We start from the raw sequence: 20,372 nt of genomic DNA, 5'->3' as shown, positions 1-20,372 counted from the left end.
GTACTTGCATTCGTAGTCCGTATGCCTCGGTGAATTTTCACACTGCACCGAGCACACAGGCAATCCGCAGCCGTGGTCGCACGGAAACAGCGGGCACTCGTTCTTGTAACAGCAAACGCACATCTCCAGATGCGTGCCATTGCACCTTGGCCCGATAATCAGGGGTGCGTCGACGAATATCAACTCGTTAGGCGCTATGTCGCGTGTGGCGAACAAACCACGACCGCCCAGCCTGGAATATCCGACGGTCCACGGTTGAGGGCCGTCCCTATAGACCTTGCTGTCCTTCAGATGCGTCAACAGCGTTTCTCTCACTTGATCAGGCCCCACGACACCCGGGACACTCATGTTGCACTCAAATATCGCGTCGACGAGTCGATGAGAACCGTTTGTATTGATGCAACCCGACGGAGAGACGCGTCGATCACCGTCTTCAACAGCGGTGGCTGCCGTTGTGTTCGCGTTCTTGGATCCCCTCGTGGTATATACTAGCTGAAGCCGTTGAGTGCTCAACACGGGCCACCTGAATAACTCATTCACTTTTGGCGATAGGCGAAACTCCTTTGAGTCAATCTTGATTCGATTTCAAGGGGAACATGAACACTAGTGTTCATGAACACTTCTTCATTCTTTGTAGATGGAAGTGTAAACACTTTCTTTTTTTTTAATTGAATCACCAATGTTTTTTGTATGAGAAAATTTGATGTATAGAAGTATCAAAGCGTACACATACTAAAATTAATATTTTCCAGGATATTTTGTTACTGAAGTATCACCGCTTGACCTTGATTGACCTTGAAGCAGAGATGAATCGAATTTGGCTCGATTAACGGATTATGAATGAAAACAACGTATAGGACTTCAATTTAGTGAACACGTAAATTTGTATTTGTTTATTCTGAATTATTTCACTGTATAATTACAATTCTAATTTTTATTTAACATGTAACAGATAAACAGCTGATTGTCTTTTATTCCAGATTCAAATCTGATCGAGAGCTTTGCCTATTGTTTCCGTGAATCGCAGGTCGTCGAACCCTTCTGTCGAATTCTTCGTACAGAACATTTTCTAAGATATGTAAAATTTCAACAAGTCTATCATTTGAGATGATAAGTTTTGCGTATGATAAACCATTCAAACATTATAATTTTAATATGATATCCCATATATCTCAGAAGCTATCAACTTTAGGATAAATATACCATAACACTTTTGTTCTCAAAATTCATTACCGAATCGAGCTCCGCATTAAAAAACTGACAATTCCATCAAAAGAAGAAAACGCTGACCTTTGTATCTGTTTTAGATCCTCTACTTGCCAAGCTATTGGCATCAGATTGTGTCTTTACCGAAACCAAGCAAGATTCCTTCAAGAATCCTCATCTATCTATAGGCCTGCTGTAAGTGTTTCGCTCTATGCACGTTTAACAAAATACGGCGAGATTAAGTAATAGTCTTTTACTTACAGCCATCTACAAATATATTCATGACTATGTTACATTGACCTTGGCATAACGAAGACGAATCGAAGGCTGGCATTCGGTAAAGAGACCGATGACTTCATAAACAAAGATTTTCGTTCGCGCGAAAACCAACCTTTCACGCATACTTGGACGATTTCGAGACGTTGGGAGCATCCGTGAAAGAGCAGTGGTATCATTTCATGCTCGCTGATTCGGTTTAAAATAGAATTGGGATTTTGTAATAGGTAGTTGCGTTTTGGCATCCGTCGTTTTGTGTTCTGTCGTTCAACCGGTTGCAATCGAAGATGATAACCGATTATAATGTTAGTGTGATACCACTGCGACGTCAACGTTGTTCAATTTGTTTCTTTATTTTATCTTAATGTAAATGGTAGATTTTATATACAGGATTCGTTTTACGCTGGTAACGATAATGATGAATACCCCGGAGTAAGTAGATTATTCATCTGGCTACCTAGTGATACTACTTGTAATTACTCAGACGATCCAAGACTTTTGTTTTCAATAATGCATTTTATTTTATTTTAGGAGAAAGAAAAACAGAACAGATGGATTACACAGATTAAAAATATTTATTAACAGCACTGATAAGACACCCATTAGAAAATGCGTTGCAGTTCTATGAAGAGTTTATTTCGTAAATGAAATATTATGTTTAATTATTTCACCTCAGGTCCCGATTATCCAGTGGATCTTCATTTATCTGATCTGCCTCTGTTCACATTACTTCAGCTAATTTTACCACAGTTAGTTTATGATTACAAGCGCATAGATTACACATATTCGAAGAGAAACGTTCACAACGAAGCGTGTTTCGTTCCACTCGATGGAATTCGAAGTTTTCGAAATGTAATAAAAATTCTTATCGACGAAGCGAATTTTCCACGCAAGCGTAACCGAGACATGCTACCGCTTGTGTAGCCAAGCGTTGCTAAGACTACCAGGTAACCGACTACCTGCAACTAATAGCACCTATGCTAACAAGTATGTATATTATATAGAGGTAGTCGTATCATTCAGGAACAGTGTACACTAACCAAAAGGTTCTATTACTCGCGATTTACGTTTCTTTAGTTATATGGGACAATCCGGCGATACGCAAAGGTAATCAAAATGTGAGAAACGGTCTGCAGATGAATGACTCGCGTAAAATAAAAGTAATTTCCGGTTGGTTTATTTCATTTCATGCATTGGAACGTTTTTGGCGATGGTACTCCACGTAATCGTATTTTACACGAAAGTACGCTTGAGCATGTATAATTTTTATACGCGTACTATAGATACGTCGATTTTAAGAGGCGTTCGTTGAGCAGTGAACGTCGCGTGGGTGGTAAACACGCGCATCTTGCGATTGTTCTCGATGACCTGTGCGTAAACGCGTACAATTAGAGTTACGCTATTTTTATTTAGAATGCATTATACGAGAGAACGGACAGAGAAATTCATAAATGAGAGAATCCTTGTTCTGGCAACTGTCTTGGCTTTAACCACTGGTTTTTCACGGGGACTGAATTGCAGCGGCGATCCCTGCATGTATGGGATTTGTTTAGAGGACGCGAACAGGTACATAAATAAGGACTGTAAAGTAATCAATAATTTATCGTTGATTTCATTTCTAACATACTGTCAAGTACAATTAGTGGCGCGTTACCCTATAGACAGAATAACATCTGTTTGGGGCCCTTGAATAAACATTTCAAATAAGTAAAACGATTAAGTCTCTTTATTCGAAAGAATAAATATAATATAAAGAAATGTTAACATCGTTGAATTAATATACTGTTATATAATGTATAATACTTCTGTAATTATTCTAATTAGTTGTTCATTTTGCGTACATTATACAGCACTTACTCCTGTTATTGCATCGACGGTTACACTGGTATTAATTGCGATATTAATTGGGACGACTGCTGGTCCAATCCATGCCTGAACGGAGGGACTTGCAACGATGCCGTTGCAGCGTATAATTGCACTTGCGCCGAGGGTTTTGTAGGTAACTCGTGGTTTCTCTGTTTACCTTCTATCGCATGCGCGAATCTCGACCCGCCGACGTGTTTGTACAGCAAATGATTAAACGACATTCGAGCGTCAGCTTTGTAAAGCTTAAGTATACTTAAGCTTAAGCTTATTATCGGTGAAAAGCAGACACGTCCGCATCACCGGTGTTTCCTTGTTAGAAATCTTAGATCTTTTGTTATATCATAATACAAAATATAAACGACAATTTTAAATAAGCCTCTGGTTAAGTTAAATGCTTGTAATAAATCAAAAAATTACGACGGCTTAAATAACACGTTTGTATAGTTTTCTTGGGCTAGTATCGAGGAAGTATCTTTGCTAGATGTTATTAAACTTGCAGCAACGACTCTGCTTACTCAACATAAATTTCTTTCAAAATTTAGCTTCGACAGGTTTATTTATTGTCTTGACATACTCTGTCTATTTACAGGTACAAATTGCGAGCAGAGGTACAGCGAATGCTCGAATCAACCCTGTCTGAATAACGGAACCTGTGTGGATCGCGATGGTATCATTTGTCAGTGCCCTGAAGGATATTCAGGTAGAAATGCCTAATTGTAAGAGTATAGTTGATTGAAGAAATATAGTGAAGTCTTAAAAACAGTAGAAAAGGAATCAAGAATCCAGAGTACTCCAGAGACTGTACAGTTTTCAAATTCTAAGGAGCGCATTACGTGTTTGATCAGACAAAAGAGTAGCTGCTATAGAGTACTACAGACCAATGCAGTCCTGTATTTCTATCGCGAAGAATATCGCTTTCCATATCACTCTGGGATGCGCAGCATCAAATTAACGCTACAATAGAAATATTAATTGAACGTAACGCCATTTATTCTTTCTTTTATATATTTTACATTCATACTCGTTTGCGTATATTTCTTTACAATTGTTTATTCTATACCTTTCCAATTTTAAATTATTCTTGATATCTCAAAGTATTCTGTTCAGTCTAGAGATCTCTGACAACTACAAGATTTCTATAAATTAATTTAAAGCAATTTGATCAATTCTATTGTATTCTAAATTTTATTTATAGTCAGTGATATAAGAATAACTTGAATCTTTTTTTTTTGAAGGTGATTATTGTGAAATCGACGCCTCCGTTTGCAACGATACCATATGTAAAAATGGGGGCGAATGCGTGGAAGGACCTGGATTCTCCTTCTTTTGCCGCTGCCCCGAAGGTACCTACACTATAACCAGCACAATGATGAAAATATAGTCGTAATAAGCCATTCATAGTTTGTAAACATTAGCAGAAAATGTTTAGGAGTAACGAATGACCCTTTAAAACCACAGAATTAACTGTAATTAACTCTAATTTTTTAAACAGGCTGGACAGGTCGATTGTGCGACGAAGATATCGACGAATGCGTTGCATCACCATGCAAAAACGGAGGTCTCTGCATCAATATGCCCGCTTCGTATACTTGCGCTTGTCTGTTCGGTAAGTTACGATGGATGCCACGCTTAATCTATAATTTTGTTTAAATAATTTGAAAACGAACTCAAACTATTAGAATTGAGGTAAATACCTGACATAGATTGACTATTTTCTTTAATTAAATTAAAAAGAATTAAATGTACTATTTACAGGAAAACGCATGAATAATGCCGTTTAATAATAAAATAAGATACGTTGAGAGTTTGGCAGACCATTGCGTGCCTATTTAACGATTTACTGTACCTTGATAAAAAATTAGCGTATTTTGTCGTAGTATTAATTCAATTCTTTGTTTACGACATTCCGATCATAAGGTTGGATGTTCCTCTCCAGGTACAGCATATCAATAAGGTGTTACTGGAATAATTTAAGAGAGTATGAAAGTTCAAACCATGATCCAGCAATTTATAACTCGACAAAATAAAAAGAGTCAATGTAATCAAAGCTATAATAGCGTGGAATATTCATACTCTTCTAAATTATGTAAATGCTTAAACAATGCTTTAGAGATCATTTAAAAAAGGATCGATAACGTGTTGAAATATAAACGTTGATTACGTTGTCATCTTTAAATAAAGACTTAAGTTGTGTTATAATGTGCAAAATATACTTCATGTAATATGGAACGTCCTTTTTGTATTTTGTCTGGGCTCCATCTTATACAAAGCATATTTTTCTGCATTATTTTTTCCAGACACAATTTAAGCCTTCACCTGAGAAGGATCACGTTTATATTTCAACATATTTCTATTTGAATGAAAAATTGCTTGAATCGCCACGAAGAATCACTCTCTTTTAAAGTAGGTATCATTATGAACTCAATGCCTTGTTAACTTTAACTATTCTTTCAAGGGTATACCGGTAAAGACTGCGACAAAGCCATCGTGCCCTGCGAGGAGAATCCCTGCAAAAACGATGCAGTATGTTTGTTCGAGGACGAACGATCGGTCTGCTACTGCGTCCCGGACTATCACGGAACGTTATGCGAGTTAAAATACGACGACTGCGAGTCGAAATTCGCTAACTGTGAGAACGGAGGTTCTTGCGTCGACGGCATCAACAGTTTCACTTGCGCTTGTCCTGCATTCTACAGCGGCCTATTTTGCAACGTATATGATCTTCCATCGACCGTTTCATCGACATTTGAGGAACCGTTTGAGACTGATGACGATAAGAAGACCACTGCCAGTACTTCGTTTTCACCGAGACCAGCAACACTGCCAGAAAGTAATGCATCACCAACTGCTTCCAGTACACCGACTACACAATCTTCGATGACCTCTAAGAGCACTGGTCGTTCTTATACAAAATGGTACCCTTTCACCGACACACCTTTTACCATAGACAAGAACGGCACTACCTTATTCGGTAGCAGCGGCGATAGTGCCACAGAAACTACGCCGTTGGTTACCGATGTCTCCTCGATATACTCCATCGAGGGTAAAGGAACATCTCAAACTGAAACCGTCTCGATGGAACCTCGAGAATTTCCCGATACCTCAAATGAAATGTCTCCAATGACTTCAACGGTCAAGGCTGAAACGGAATATCCAACGCAAAAGTCAGCTCGCAATGAAAGTACCACCGCTGATACTACTTATCAAGAAGAAGGTACTGGTACATTCGCATCCATCAGTGACACAACACCTTCTGAAGCGAATAGTACGACGAGGTATGTCCCAATTACAAGGTAAATTGGGACCATCTTATCTCTTGTTTAAACCAATCTATAGAATACGGTCGAACACTGTTTAATTTTTAATGTATCGCAGTTAATACACATACGTTACTTTATTTCTCTTTCTGTTGATAGGATCAAAAGTAGAATACATATACAACATTATACATGTTAGTTATCTTAGGAACATATGCGGAACACTTTGTGTGCACGACGCTCAAGAAACCACACTCAGCAAAATCCGAAAAACAAAAGCCTCTCATCTGCTCAATGGCACATTTTATACTTTCAAATTTCAACATCTCTAATATATCTTCTATTCTCCAAATGTATCTTCTTATCAAATTATTGAAAAAATAGGGAACATGTTTAACTCATCACCGATGCAACGAGTATCAGTTATAATAGCAAAATTATATCTATCTCCTGATGCTCATTATAATCGAGTTCGATTGTTCGACTGTTTCAACATTACATTTTTATAGGTATTATCCTATGATGACTACGTCTGTTGAAATATCTACTGAAGCAATGGCAACAGCCGGAAGTGAAAAGACCAGCTCATTTTCCACCGTGACATGGTCTTCGAGCTTCACGGAACCTTGGCAAAACAAAAGCTCAGAACCGAATTCACCAACAGCAGAAGTGCCAAAAAGCACTGTTCCCTCATTTACAGATAGATGGTCATCTACACCTCCATTAAAATCTTCGAGTGGAGATGTGGAAAGTTCTACATTCGCATTCGCTAATGTTACCCTTTCGTCATTGACAAGTAGTACCTCTGTAAGACCAATATTCGATGAAGTTACTAGCGTTAGCGAACCCGAACAGTCGTCAACGAAAGATGAGCTATCGACAACTGAAAGTATTGGTACCGAATGTCATGGGATACTGTGTACGGCAGCACCTGCACGCAGCGACAGCGACGTAAGCATTTTATTTAACGAAAATTTATTATTGTCCTTGTATGTATAAACATTTACTACAATTCCTAATCGTTTACTTGTAATACGTGTCACACATACAGAGACTCTTCTTTATTTATTAAAATGTATTGTGGATCTAGTGCGAGTCCTATTAGGTCAGACGATGTGGCCAGCCTTCGTAATTCGTAAGGCAAAATTGTTATACAAAGATGAGAAGTTGACTGCTGAATCTTATTAAATATAATATAATCTCCACTCTATAAACTTTCCATAATATGATCTACGAAATTGTACCACGATTAATCAGATCCTGTAGCCGACTTTTCATGTCTGTACAATATTCAACATTTTGCACATTCTACTTACTATCTTTTATTTTAGAAAATATGACAAGACTGTATGTAGAATGTAATACTGCAAATACAAAAGTTAAAATTTTCCTCCAAAAGTACACAGAATTAAAAGCTGTTGCTATCAATAGTTTATTTACTGCGTCAGTGCTGATAAAAATATCAATGTTGACATATGATTGCAGTGTAACTGTTCTCTTCGCGGTGACTGTAAAACTGGTTCCGGTATAACGCGGGCAGCTTTCAATGGGAAATCTTATGTGAGACAGCACGCCGATGTAGAGATTTCAGAAAACAATAACGCGACGTTAAGAATTTTCGTGAGAATCAGAGCCCGTTTCAAGGATGGCATTATACTCCACGTCTATTTCGACAATGAAAAATATGCTTTGGTATACTTGGAATATGGAGCTCTGAAGTTCCAATTTTCTTGCGGGCTTGAGACTATGTTACTTGGCGAAATCGATTCACCTGTCGACAATGGATACGAAGTTGACATTGATACAAGGTACACCAGTTAGATGAAATATACGAGGGATGCTTGAAAGGCCAAGCTCTATCACAAGATGAACAGCTGGACCTCAAACTTATTGTATTAAATACAGAAGTGATGGATGCAGTAAACGCCTATTTTAAATTGACATAGCAACGTTACAGTATCGTTGATTATATCGAACAATAAGAAAGAAAGTATAACAAATCATTTTTGTTTACGTGGAGCCGCCAACTTTTCAAACACACCTCGTATTTCTAACATCTTTTTATTCTACATAACTATTTCTTACATGTAGATTTCAATACTTCATGAGAAACGATACCAATAAATGTTCAGCCCATTTGTTAGTGAACGGGACTACAGCCGTTAGCGGTGAACAAATTCTGCCACTGCATGGGAGCCTTCCAAGACATGCCAATTTACATTTAGGTGGCATACCATTAATATTTACACATTATTTCTCGCATGTCTCCGTGGGATTTACCGGTTGCATGGACTCCTTAAAGGTTTTCTTCACTTTTTAAATCTGTTTATCTTATAGCTGTTTATCGCATCGGCTATTTGCAGAAATCCAAGAGGCAGGATAACGTCTTCTCAGAATTTAGGATGATTTATATATGTAGAATATAACATTTATTTACGTTCTGGCCCATTATTAACACAAAACGTTCTATATCGAATCTCCTGTAGTGATTTACAAAGCTACAATTGTTACAACAAATACCAAGATATTACATCCCATTTACATCACCGTAAACACTGAGAAACCATTATTCCTCTGCCTTTTCGAATCTGTCTAGACCATGACAGTGACTAAAATTATACTCAATACAATTCTACAAATACTTGCATCGTAATTAATTTGTTGATGCAGATAAATGATGTCCAGCGTCATTTCATTCGCGATTCTACAGAAACATTCCAAATCGAGGATTGCGTGTCTTTTCTGTGCCTATCGAATCCATGCAAAAACTTTGGTGCATGCGAGGAAACAAACGGTGCAGTACGTTGTAGATGTATAGCAGGGTAAGATAATTTGTTAAATTAACCGAGGAGAAAGAATGCTAGTAGATGTTATAAATGATCACAAAACCGAGTGTTATTCGATTGGATAGATACACAGGCCCATTTTGTGAGCGTTCAATGTGCGATGAAAATCCTTGCGCGTCGGGTTCGACCTGCATCAGTTCGCCAGGGACGGGCTTCATTTGCGTTTGCCCGCTTGGAACTCACGGACTCTTATGCGAAGAAGGTCAATCATACTCTCGTTATACGTTGTATGTGTATAAAAACGTGTACGATAACATCGTTGTAAACTTCTCAGATACCGTCATAAATCGACCATCATTCTCGGTACTTGTACCTGGATTATCGTCGTACGTCGCTTATGGTGTCTCGAATTCTATCAAAGATAACATGGAATTGAAAATGAAACTCATACCACGGTCACTTGAACAAATATCTCTCATAGCTTACTTAGGACAAAGCGGTTCGCAACGTGACCTGTCGGATCATCTTTCCATTACATATGTCCGTGGTTACATTATGTTGACATGGGACTTAGGAGCGGGTATAAGTACATCTTGACGTTTTACTAATTAGTAGCGGATCTGGACCCCTTTGAAATAACGTTATTTGAAGTACTATTTCAAATAACAGAACTCTCAACAAATTGGGAGAAACCTAGATCGCTTAACTTTCCTTTTTGAACTTATCTAGCAAATCGTTTGATCATAAAAGTGATCTAAGCCCCTCTCAATAGTTGCGTAACCCTGCTTACTGTATATTATTTTGTTTCATGATGATGTTTTATAGGTGTACGCAGAATATTTACAAGCGTTCCTCTGAGCGCTACAACGATGACACAAAACAAGCGTTATGTAGCCCATACGGTCCAAGTTGGGAGACGAGGTAGAGACGCATGGCTTGCTGTGGATGGCAGGGCTAACGTGACTGGGCGAGTGGTCGGGTCTATGACTCGACTCGATGTATCACCGATACTTTATATTGGTTTGTTCTTTATCTGAATTTTATACTTTTATCTAACACATTTTTTTATAGAATAAAAATAATTTTAAATCATCATTTCATATCGATATATTTACAGTTTGTAAAATAACTGTTACTGTACAAATACTTTACATAATTTAAATTGAATATAGTTACAAAAATTACTAATAATGGCTAGGTGGACACAAGTCAAAGAACTTTGAATCGTTACCCCACGATTTACCCCTCCATACTGGATTTTCCGGATGCATATTCGACATTGAGTTACGTACTGAAAGCGCAATTTATCCAATAACAAGCTCTAGTCCTGCAACGGGTCGTGGTGTTGGCGAATGTCATCGCAACGAATGCATCCGTCATTTGTGTAAAAATGGCGCAATATGTTTGAATCATGGGGCTACGTATAGGTGAATTATTTCTTCAAAAGTAATGCGTAATCTGTGGTACCTGATCTATTAATTAAATATTCATCAATTATTTCAGTTGTATTTGTACAAAGGAATGGATGGGTTCTGACTGTTCCATACCAGTGGAAGCATTATCCTCTGTTAACTCATCCTCCTGTCACGTTTCAAACTAGCAAAAATATTGTTACTGTTTCAATACATTCTGGTATATTTGTAGTACAAATATTGTTTATACCTCATTTCATTGATCCTTGTACATTAACTAACATTTTCATTATTATTTTTGGGTAGACTAGTCACTGAACTAGAGTTCAAATGCACAAATAATATTGCTGCAGCTAAACGAGTTTGTAAATCATACTTGTTATGATCATGAAACCATTCTACAGATCCCCAATGAGAAGTCTATAACAAAAAGATGGAAAAAAACATTAGGAACTTACAAAGAAATATATTTTAAATAGAATTAGTAAATAATTTAGTATAAATACTTGAAAATCTTCCTCTAAACGCGACAGTTTTACTGCATCTTGTATAGTAATCACTCGTTCTGCTGCAGCTAATGTGAGAATCACAGATTTTATTGCATCTACTCCATACATGAAACCTATAAATAAAACAGTATTACCTATTATGTAAAACAATATATAAGATCGTATTTGTACATGTTAAAATAATAAAGGTACTTACCATGAACTGCTGCATAGTCATAAGACATTAAATGTCTCACCAGTACCATTTTAGTTTCTTCAGATACGATGGGAGCCTCTATACTTTGAGTTTTTACCATATTTACACTATAGTTATCACAAAACCATTGTACTAATGGGTCCCATTTTTCAGTTTGTAATTTATACAATTCATCACTTTCCTACAATATATGATAAAATTAGTTTTTTTTTCATTAAATTTAAAAATTTGTCCTCTGCACTGTTCCCATTCATGTGAAAAATGATTCGGATAACATACTTACATTTGTATGAAATAAAAGTGTATCCATTTCTAAACAGTTTACAATATAATTGACCATATCTATCTTTGTATGTTTGTGAGGATTGTCTATTATGGTATTACACAGAGCAGTCTACAAAATGAAATATATAAACATGTATTGTTATATTAAGTAATGCATAAAATATTTGTAGGTTTAAAAGGAAATTTACCAAGTGCATATTGCTTCTATCAATAACATCTTTTTGTGCATCCCATTCTGCAGCCACTGCTAATGCAAGCGGCTTGTTATCCACTTCAAATATTTTTCCTTGTGGAGTTTTAAGTTTCCTTTGGTCGAGTGTAATTTCAAATCTTCCACCACTTGACACAATATTCGTTTTTCGATAGAACCTTTTAACAGTAGCTAAAAAGAAATTCTTATGTTCAATTGTAAACAATCATTAATGAAGAATATTTTTTAGTTAAACAAAAATTACAAAAATAACTACAAATAAAGATTAGGTTAAAAGTAAAATCTATCCTTACCCATGTTTCTTATTATACTAAAGGATGTAGCAAATTTTCTATATTTAAAATAATGCATTTTCAAGAATTATCAAAATATTCTTTCGCCATAAATGTTAACCTTTTTCAAACGTGCGTTTGACAAACAAAATCCCTACAGAGTTACAGCATACAAGTATATTTTGCTTGTATGGTTCTTTTTTAAAATACTAATTGTTTGAAATGAAAATATATTTCCCAAACAACAAGTACTCTATATCACAAAAATAATAAAATATTTGTAATTATTTAATGTCATCCATTTAAAAATTACAAATTTATTTCTGTCTATTTATATGACACAAATAATTCTTTTTCAAATGTAAATATACAGTTTTCAATTTGCATTTAAAAGTTTTCGAATACGGTTTAAATTTATAAAGTAAGGATAAAGAATGTTTAAACAAGATTTCTCTGTATAAATGATATATTTAATAAGTTTATTGACTTCCAATTTTATTATACATTTCTTTGCTTGTCATGCGAAAGATTCTTACGAAATAATTCAGGAATGTTTAAAACAATCGCACCCTAAATAATTTAAAAAACAAATCTTTGCATGTCGTTGTCAGTAATAAAATATTTCTTCGCTTTGCAGATGCTGCTGGATGCTGCCCTCTACAAAATAACGAAACGCATATGTTCATGTGTATGTAGTTCTTACTTTCTTACTAAGAAAAAATACATGAATTGCGTGGGTGGATCCGGTGAATCCTATGCCTGTTTAAAAGGTACAGATGAGTGGTACGGCGATAAAGTAAAGTAACGTGTACAAAAATAGTACTACCGATAAGAGTACACGTCAATTTCGAAATCGTTCACACCTTTCTACGGCTGGAAAACCACGGAGAACTATATTTATATACATATGTGTGCGCCGACTGAAGTTGATCAAAAATGAAAAGTTATCAATTAACTTGGTTCATTTTGAACGTATGCTTAGTGTATACTTTCAACTTGGAGCCAAGAATACCTGTTATTAAAAAAGGACCAAGTGGCTCTTATTTCGGTTATTCTGTAGCCGAACATCAAGAAATATCTCACGATAGCTCAGACAAACCAAAAAGCTGGTAAATAATATACTCACGACTCTTATCTCAATTAAAGCTATTGTAAACATTGTGTAATGATTGTAATATTTTAGTGAGGTAATGTGTTTGCATGACATGTTAGATATTATCACTCCCACGTAACTCATTTACTTTTACTACAATATTTTGTATAATAAGTGAAATGAAAGTATTTAATTTGTATGTAAATTGTAAAGAAAATAATTTTAAAATAACACTGACAAGGAAAATAATTTTATTATGCTAAATTTATAATTTGTGAACATGTATATGTTTTACTATCTGTATTTGATTGTAAATGTAACATAGTTACTTTGTATATTTTAATTATGACACTAATTATGTATTTTACAGGATGTTAATTGGTGCTCCTTTAGGCCAAAACAGACAACCAGAAACTAACAGGTCTGGTGCATTATGGAAATGCCCTTTAACAACAACCAAATTTAATTGTACTCAAGTGATCACAGATGGACGATCAAGTATGTTTTTTATTTAATATTTCTTATTCAGTCATTGCAAAAATATAAATGTTCATTAATTAAAGCTTCAATTTGATGTTTAATTCTTTGTAAAAGTATTGACAGTCACATGTAATACAATTAAATGTCTAAATATGTATTATTACATACATACATTTATACATTTAAATTAAATTTAATCTAATAATATTTTATGGTCAGAATGTGTTTATATTTTTAGTGTTTACATTTTATACATGGTGAAATTACATGTTGTACTGCTTAATTCTTATACTCAAGTATATCAATATACTAAAGTATAAGAATTAAAAACACTGGCTCTAATACAGTGTTTGCATATAATGTTAATTAATTCAGTCTGCATGTTATTTTTTATGTTAGTGCTGTATAGAGTTGTTAAGTTATTGCGTTTCTATTTTATGTTGTATACATAATAAGATTATTTTTTTGTTAAATTATGTGTTGGTTAACGAGCAGCAGAAGGAGGTCTGTATGATACAAGTAAGTCGATAAATGGTGTTATTTGAATGAGCAATTTTGTAATTTTTATGACACATATTGTTGTGATTATGCATATACTTTTATTACATTTTTACTATAACTCGCATATCAGCATGATGTGTTAAATCATAATACAGAAATTATTTTACTGTATTATTTGCATTCAGTAAATTCAATAACTGTTATTCTAATAAATACATTACTAATAAATATTATTACAAATTTAAATTTGCAATCATATTGTTACTAACTATGGAATGTCTCAACATGTTTTTATTTTTGCATAAAATAGTATGATTTGCTGCAAAAAAGAAATCACATACTCTTTAACTTACTACCATGGATAACATTTATCTACAGTTGCTTATTCTCAATTCTTTACATTTGCTTTTTCATGCATATCCTTTATCTGTTTCAGCATGGTCTTTAACGCTTAATTTGTTTTTGATTTACTTTTCATTTTATACTGTGACAAAATTAAGAGATTAACAAAATTAATTAAATTAATTAACATCTACTTACAATTCTTCATACATACATACATTATATTTATACATAAGTATTACTGTAATACTTATGGAACATAATATACATATACTGTATATAAAATAAAATTGCTCTATCATTTGAAATGGTATAAAATGTTTGACCAACTCAGAGGAATAAATAATGATGAGTCTAAAAATGATATGAAATCGGTCATTAGAGATATCTGCATTTGTATTAAAAATGAATGACATTGAATGTGATTTGAAATATGATTACATGAAATTATTATTATTTTCAATTTTCTAACACACAACTTTAATTTTTGTAGGTGTTGATTCTGATGAGTTAGTGCCACCAAGTAATGATGAAATCAAAGATAATCAATGGTTAGGAGTAACAGTTCGTAGTCAAGGTGTTGGTGGTAAAGTAATGGTATGTATTTTTCTGAGTGTTACTTATATTACTAAGTACTTAATGTCTTAACCATTTAATAAATTTTTAGGTTTGTGCACATAGGCACATTGTAAAAACAGCAGATTCTCAGTGGGGTCAAGGACAATGTTATATATTAACACAAAATTTGAAACATCAAGATTTAAAAAAACCTTGTTCTGGAAAACCAACGAACAAGTAATATAAAAATTTTAGTGTTTGTGTTATGTTTTATTTTATATGAGTAAATGTAAAGCTGTGTCTCTGTTTTAGAGCACACGAACAATTTGGTTATTGTCAAGCTGGAACTAGTGGTGTACTTACTTCAGAAGATCGTGTTGTTATTGGTACACCAGGTCCTCACACTTGGCGAGGAACTCTATACATTCTTACGATTTCAGATGAATTTTTAACTAGAGATAACACAGTTTATAGTCCTCCAATGCAAGATGCTTATCCTGTCAGTAAATATAGCTATCTAGGCAAGTACTCTGTCTTTTAGTTATTATATATAATGATGTATTGCATTATTATGCTGAAATATTAAAAATATAATTAACATGCTAAATGGTTTGGCAACAGTTAAAATAAAAGTTTATTTTATAGGAATGTCTGTTACTGTGGGAAACTTTTTTGGTAATGGATTAGCTTATGGTGCTGGAGCACCACGCTCAAATGGTACTGGTCAGGTCATTTTACTTATAAAACACGACACTAAACCAAACATGGAAGTTGCATTGACTCTGGGTGGTGAACAATTCGCTTCGAGTTTCGGATATGAAATTACTTCTGCAGATGTCAATGGAGACAAGTATAGTATTTTATATATATTCTTAAACATTATATATTTTATGCCATATATTAATTAATATTCATTTCTTTTTTCATTTAAAACATCTTCAATTTAACGAAGAGATAAACAATTTTTATAAATAAAAAGGCAAAACGGTATCACGTTAATAATTTATATGACATACTTAATTTTATTTCTTTTAGAATTGCTGATCTTATTGTGGCAGCACCATTTTATTTCAACAAAGCAGAAGGAGGTGCTGTATATGTATACACACAGTTACAGAAATTATATAAGGATAATAAAAGTGTAAAACTTATAACTATGGAAAAAGGTAAACCTGTTAAACTTGTCGGGCGTGGAGAATCCAGGTGCGTTTTATAAGTATGTATATGTATATTTTCATTGACATATCAAGAAGTACACAATTTAATTGTAGATTTGGATTTGCATTGACAAATTTGGGAGATTTAAATAAAGATGGATACGAAGATATTGCCATTGGAGCACCTTACGAAAATAAAGGAGCTGTATATATATATCTTGGTTCTAAAAATGGAATAATTACAGTGCCATCACAAGTATTATTCGTGTTATTTTATTTAATATCATTATAACGAATTTTTGATATAGCTGCGATTTATCACTTTTTAGGTAATACATGCAGATGATATGCCAGAACCATTGCAAACATTTGGTTACTCGTTGAGTGGAGGAATTGATATGGATCAAAATGGATATTCAGATTTATTAGTAGGAGCTTATGAAAGTGATGCTGTAGCACTTCTTCGTTCAAGAAAAATTATTGACATCACTACTTATATTCGCTATTTAAAAAAAGATGGCACATATCAAGAAAAAATAGAACCTATTGATCCCAATAGAGTTGGATGTACAGAAGACCCTTATTCAAATCACACATGGCAAGTATAACTTACTGAGATCTTAAATCAAAGTTTAGTGTCTAATGATCTGTAGTCATGTAACTACAGATAATTTATTACAGCTTTTCGTTCGAAGCTTGTTGTAAAACGGAATCACTCGTAAAGGAGGAAGATATGCAAAATTTGAAATTGAATTATTATATCGAAGCTGAAACTTATACTGGAGTTAAAAAATTCTCCAGAGTTTGGTTTGACACTGGTAATGTACGACCGCATTATGTGAATCGTACAGTTACTTTAGATTCGAAAAAGTTTGAACATTGTCAGAGAGAAATAGTTTACTTAAAGGTAATTATCATATATTAGAAGCAATATTTCACAAAACTTTAATATTATTCTTTACTATGAAATATCAACCATGAATATATTTTATATACATTCCAAATGGATTTAAATTGATGAATATTGAATTTTTTTCAGGAAAATACGCGTGACATTCAGTCACCTATTAAATTTCGTTTAAATTATTCTCTAATACAAGAAGAGCCAATTATGCCTGCTGAAGGAAAACCTTTACCCGATATAAAGAATTATCCTATATTGAATCAACAAGAAGCTGCACGTGTGTTTGAAGCAACCTTCCAAAAAGATTGTGGCAATAACGATATTTGTGAAAGTGATCTACAAGTAAAGGCTCGATTAAATTTATCAGGTATGTTCTTTAATAAAATAGAAACATTAATATCGTGAACATTAAATCTGTTAATAGTTATATAATAATTTGATTTAAGAAAATTAATATATATTTCATTTTAAGCTTCTTCTGTGAAACCAAATTTCTATGAACTTCTGTTGGGTGAAAGAGAAGAAGTTGTGGTGGATGTAAATGTATCTAACATTGGAGAATCAGCATATGAAGCTCAACTGTTCATCGTTCATTCTCAAAGCTTGAATTACATTGCTAGTAAAAGTAATGATTCTGTAATTTGTAATTTACATAACACCACCATAGTAGCTTGTTCTATTGGAAACCCATTTAAGAAAGATAAAATGGTAAATATACAAATACGGTTTGATCCCAAGGAATTGGAAGACAACGAGTCGCAATTAGGATTTGTGATATTTGCAAATTCTACTTCGAAAGAAGTAAAAGAGAAAGAACCTACAAAATTGCGAGCAACGGTACTAAAACGGGCAGAATTATCAATTAAAGGGTGATATACAGTTTAAATCGTACCATAAAATAAAACTTATAAATAACTGCAAAATCAAATTAATAATCTTACACAAATTTTTAAACTTATAGGAATGCAAAAATTCAATCGACGTTTTATGGTGGACCAATTATAGGTGAATCAGCTGTAAAACACTTAAGTGAAGTAGGACCTAAAGTTTCGCATATTTACGAAGTATTTAATGAAGGTCCATGGAGAGTAAGTAACTTAGAAATTCGCATTTCATGGCCTTACGAGGTTGCAAATGATAAGGCCCATGGAAAATGGCTGTTGTACTTAGAAGAGTTACCAACTGTTGAACGTGAGATTTCATTTTTGATACGTAACATTATTTATTGCCATAAAATGTGTATGTAGTAAAACAAGTTCCCACTCATTTATAATTTTGTTTCCAGCTTTTGGACATGGCGAATGTATGCCACTACCAGAGCATGTACTTAATCCATTGAAGCTACAAGACAGTGCTAACGATGATGATATGGATGTTTCTTCATCTGTAGTATCTACGCCTCCTACATTACACAGTTATATCAATCACGTAAGAACAAGGAGAGACACAGAAAAAGTTCTTAACACGCATATTATTACTGATAAGGATGGTCATAGACGACAAGTAGTTTCGATGGTAAGTGATTATTCGTGTAATTTAAACTGAACTACTTAAAATTGCTATAATTAATTTTATTATAGAATTGTAAAGCAGGGACTGCAAAATGCTTTAACATTACATGCTTTATATTCAACTTACAAAGGAAACAAGAAGCAGTCATAACTGTTAAAGCAAGGTAATATTTGATATTGTACATGAAGGCAGACATATACCGTTGTTGTTACAAGTCTAATTTTTTATTTTAATTTTAACTTCAATAATTTGTTGCGTTAAAAATATTTTAACATATTTCAGGTTATGGAATTCTACTCTTGTAGAAGACTACCCGAAAGTGGATCAGGTACACATAGCTTCTAATGCAGAAATAATTATTCCACAAAATGTTACAATACAACAAGAAAATTTGAAAGATGATCATGCAAATGCAAGTATTTTTGGTGTTATGAATTTAGGTTATTACTTTCATGTTTTGTATAAACTTGTATAGTAATATTTTAATATGCAGGCTGAGATGATTGTATATCCACATCTTCTTGATCTACAAGATGCTGAACCTGTGCCAATTTGGGTATACATAGTGGCTGTGGTAGCAGGTTTGATCTTATTTATTTTACTTACATTAGTTCTCAGAAAACTTGGATTCTTCAAAAGACGACGGCCAGATCCCACTTTGTCCGGAAACCTCGAGAAGCACAAAGATGACAATCCAGAAAGTGAAGCGTTATGTAAACGATCGTTATGAAGAACTATTTGTTATGCATTTTTACTTAAACCATTTCTTCGTGAACTTTCATGATTACTTACGTTTAGAGTACTTACAATGAAAGATAACGATAGATAACTGCGCTCAAAGTTAAGAGATATACGATGCAACATTGAAGCAGCTAATGCAAGAGGTTTGAAATCGATATCATGATATATTGATTTATTTATAGATATACTATTTTTTAAAAAAAAAAGGTGCGAAATTTTTATGAACTTTATTAATATATCATGCATACTCATCATCTCATGATCTTCCGTTCATATTTACATTCTCAGACATGACTATTGTCATGTATATTTTTGTGCCATTGTTAATTTTGTCATTATACGATATTCTTGCATATACACACAATACATTCAGTTATACCATCTTGCAAATACATTTTTATTAGAGGCTTTCACTGATGCAGCTTTATATATTTTTATTATTATATTTTATTAATTTAAAATACTTAATGTATTAAAATGATTAAAAATTCAACATAACAAAGAAATGCTTCTTGACAATAACACTATTTAATTTATACATTCATACAAACGCACAAATTTACAAGGTAAAGTATATATGTACTTTGTTTAAATATAAACGTGCCTTTACATTATTAATAAGTATAATCTTATTAATCATAGCATTATGTATATATTTAAAGCATATTAAGTCACAAACGTATTTACGATCTATACACAGGTACTTAAAAGTTATTAACTCATCAATCTATCAATGATTTAAGTATGATATATAGACTGACGTGTATTACTTTTTTACAATAAAACACATTCCTTAAAGTATTTATAT

General features: G+C 33.7%; 4 protein-coding genes and 1 long non-coding RNA gene across 11 annotated transcripts in view; 2 read left to right on the top strand and 3 right to left on the bottom strand.

Moving 5' to 3' along the window:
• The window catches only part of LOC128888803 (SET domain-containing protein SmydA-8-like), a 33,941-nt gene that overhangs the window by 2,734 nt on the left and 10,835 nt on the right, over positions 1 to 20,372 (bottom strand). The gene's annotated exons all lie outside the window — the stretch shown is intronic.
• On the top strand, positions 1,564 to 11,130 carry LOC128888799 (protein eyes shut). Of its 5 annotated transcripts, XM_054145926.1 has the most exons (17): positions 1,564 to 1,914; positions 2,014 to 2,469; positions 2,560 to 3,048; positions 3,333 to 3,481; positions 3,938 to 4,048; positions 4,584 to 4,691; positions 4,841 to 4,954; positions 5,804 to 6,641; positions 7,115 to 7,556; positions 8,091 to 8,413; positions 8,697 to 8,907; positions 9,276 to 9,427; positions 9,517 to 9,653; positions 9,726 to 9,971; positions 10,217 to 10,411; positions 10,590 to 10,818; positions 10,895 to 11,129. In XM_054145926.1, the coding sequence occupies exons 3-17, from the start codon at positions 2,897 to 2,899 to the stop codon at positions 10,989 to 10,991; spliced, it is 3,504 nt and encodes a 1,167-aa protein (XP_054001901.1). In that variant the 5' UTR covers positions 1,564 to 1,914; positions 2,014 to 2,469; positions 2,560 to 2,896; the 3' UTR covers positions 10,992 to 11,129. The 5 variants fall into 5 exon arrangements, with proteins under 5 accessions (XP_054001901.1, XP_054001903.1, XP_054001902.1 ...); XM_054145928.1 differs by having other exon boundaries at positions 1,571 to 1,914; positions 2,014 to 3,048; positions 5,804 to 6,623; positions 10,895 to 11,128; XM_054145927.1 differs by lacking the exon at positions 1,564 to 1,914 and having other exon boundaries at positions 2,014 to 3,048.
• LOC128888811 (uncharacterized) lies at positions 9,666 to 10,305 on the bottom strand. The gene is made up of 3 exons (XR_008460341.1): positions 10,182 to 10,305; positions 9,878 to 10,019; positions 9,666 to 9,803 (listed from the first exon to the last, which is right to left on the bottom strand). It is a non-coding gene; the product is annotated as an uncharacterized LOC128888811 (long non-coding RNA).
• LOC128888806 (ATP synthase mitochondrial F1 complex assembly factor 2) lies at positions 10,748 to 12,454 on the bottom strand. 2 transcript variants are annotated; one of them, XR_008460340.1, is made up of 8 exons: positions 12,298 to 12,454; positions 11,982 to 12,175; positions 11,792 to 11,902; positions 11,509 to 11,689; positions 11,310 to 11,425; positions 11,054 to 11,223; positions 10,939 to 10,987; positions 10,748 to 10,863 (listed from the first exon to the last, which is right to left on the bottom strand). XR_008460340.1 is itself a non-coding variant. In XM_054145939.1 (7 exons), the coding sequence occupies exons 1-6, from the start codon at positions 12,353 to 12,355 to the stop codon at positions 11,077 to 11,079; spliced, it is 807 nt and encodes a 268-aa protein (XP_054001914.1). In that variant the 5' UTR covers positions 12,356 to 12,454; the 3' UTR covers positions 10,837 to 10,987; positions 11,054 to 11,076. The 2 variants fall into 2 exon arrangements, 1 of the variants encoding a protein (XP_054001914.1); XM_054145939.1 differs by having other exon boundaries at positions 10,837 to 10,987.
• LOC128888801 (integrin alpha-PS1) lies at positions 12,761 to 20,070 on the top strand. 2 transcript variants are annotated; one of them, XM_054145931.1, is made up of 18 exons: positions 12,761 to 13,385; positions 13,740 to 13,867; positions 14,345 to 14,368; positions 15,186 to 15,289; positions 15,360 to 15,487; positions 15,563 to 15,771; positions 15,896 to 16,100; positions 16,286 to 16,453; positions 16,522 to 16,663; positions 16,737 to 17,005; positions 17,089 to 17,314; positions 17,447 to 17,678; positions 17,784 to 18,180; positions 18,273 to 18,502; positions 18,597 to 18,826; positions 18,892 to 18,986; positions 19,106 to 19,235; positions 19,317 to 20,070. In XM_054145931.1, the coding sequence occupies exons 1-18, from the start codon at positions 13,213 to 13,215 to the stop codon at positions 19,551 to 19,553; spliced, it is 3,327 nt and encodes a 1,108-aa protein (XP_054001906.1). In that variant the 5' UTR covers positions 12,761 to 13,212; the 3' UTR covers positions 19,554 to 20,070. The 2 variants fall into 2 exon arrangements, with proteins under 2 accessions (XP_054001906.1, XP_054001907.1); XM_054145932.1 differs by lacking the exon at positions 14,345 to 14,368 and having other exon boundaries at positions 12,762 to 13,385.

The sequence above is a fragment of the Hylaeus anthracinus genome, unplaced genomic scaffold, assembly GCF_026225885.1.
Source record: "Hylaeus anthracinus isolate JK02 unplaced genomic scaffold, UHH_iyHylAnth1.0_haploid 11994, whole genome shotgun sequence".
NCBI classification, from domain to species: domain Eukaryota; kingdom Metazoa; phylum Arthropoda; class Insecta; order Hymenoptera; family Colletidae; genus Hylaeus; species Hylaeus anthracinus.
This window is presented reverse-complemented; position numbering and strand designations above follow the sequence as displayed.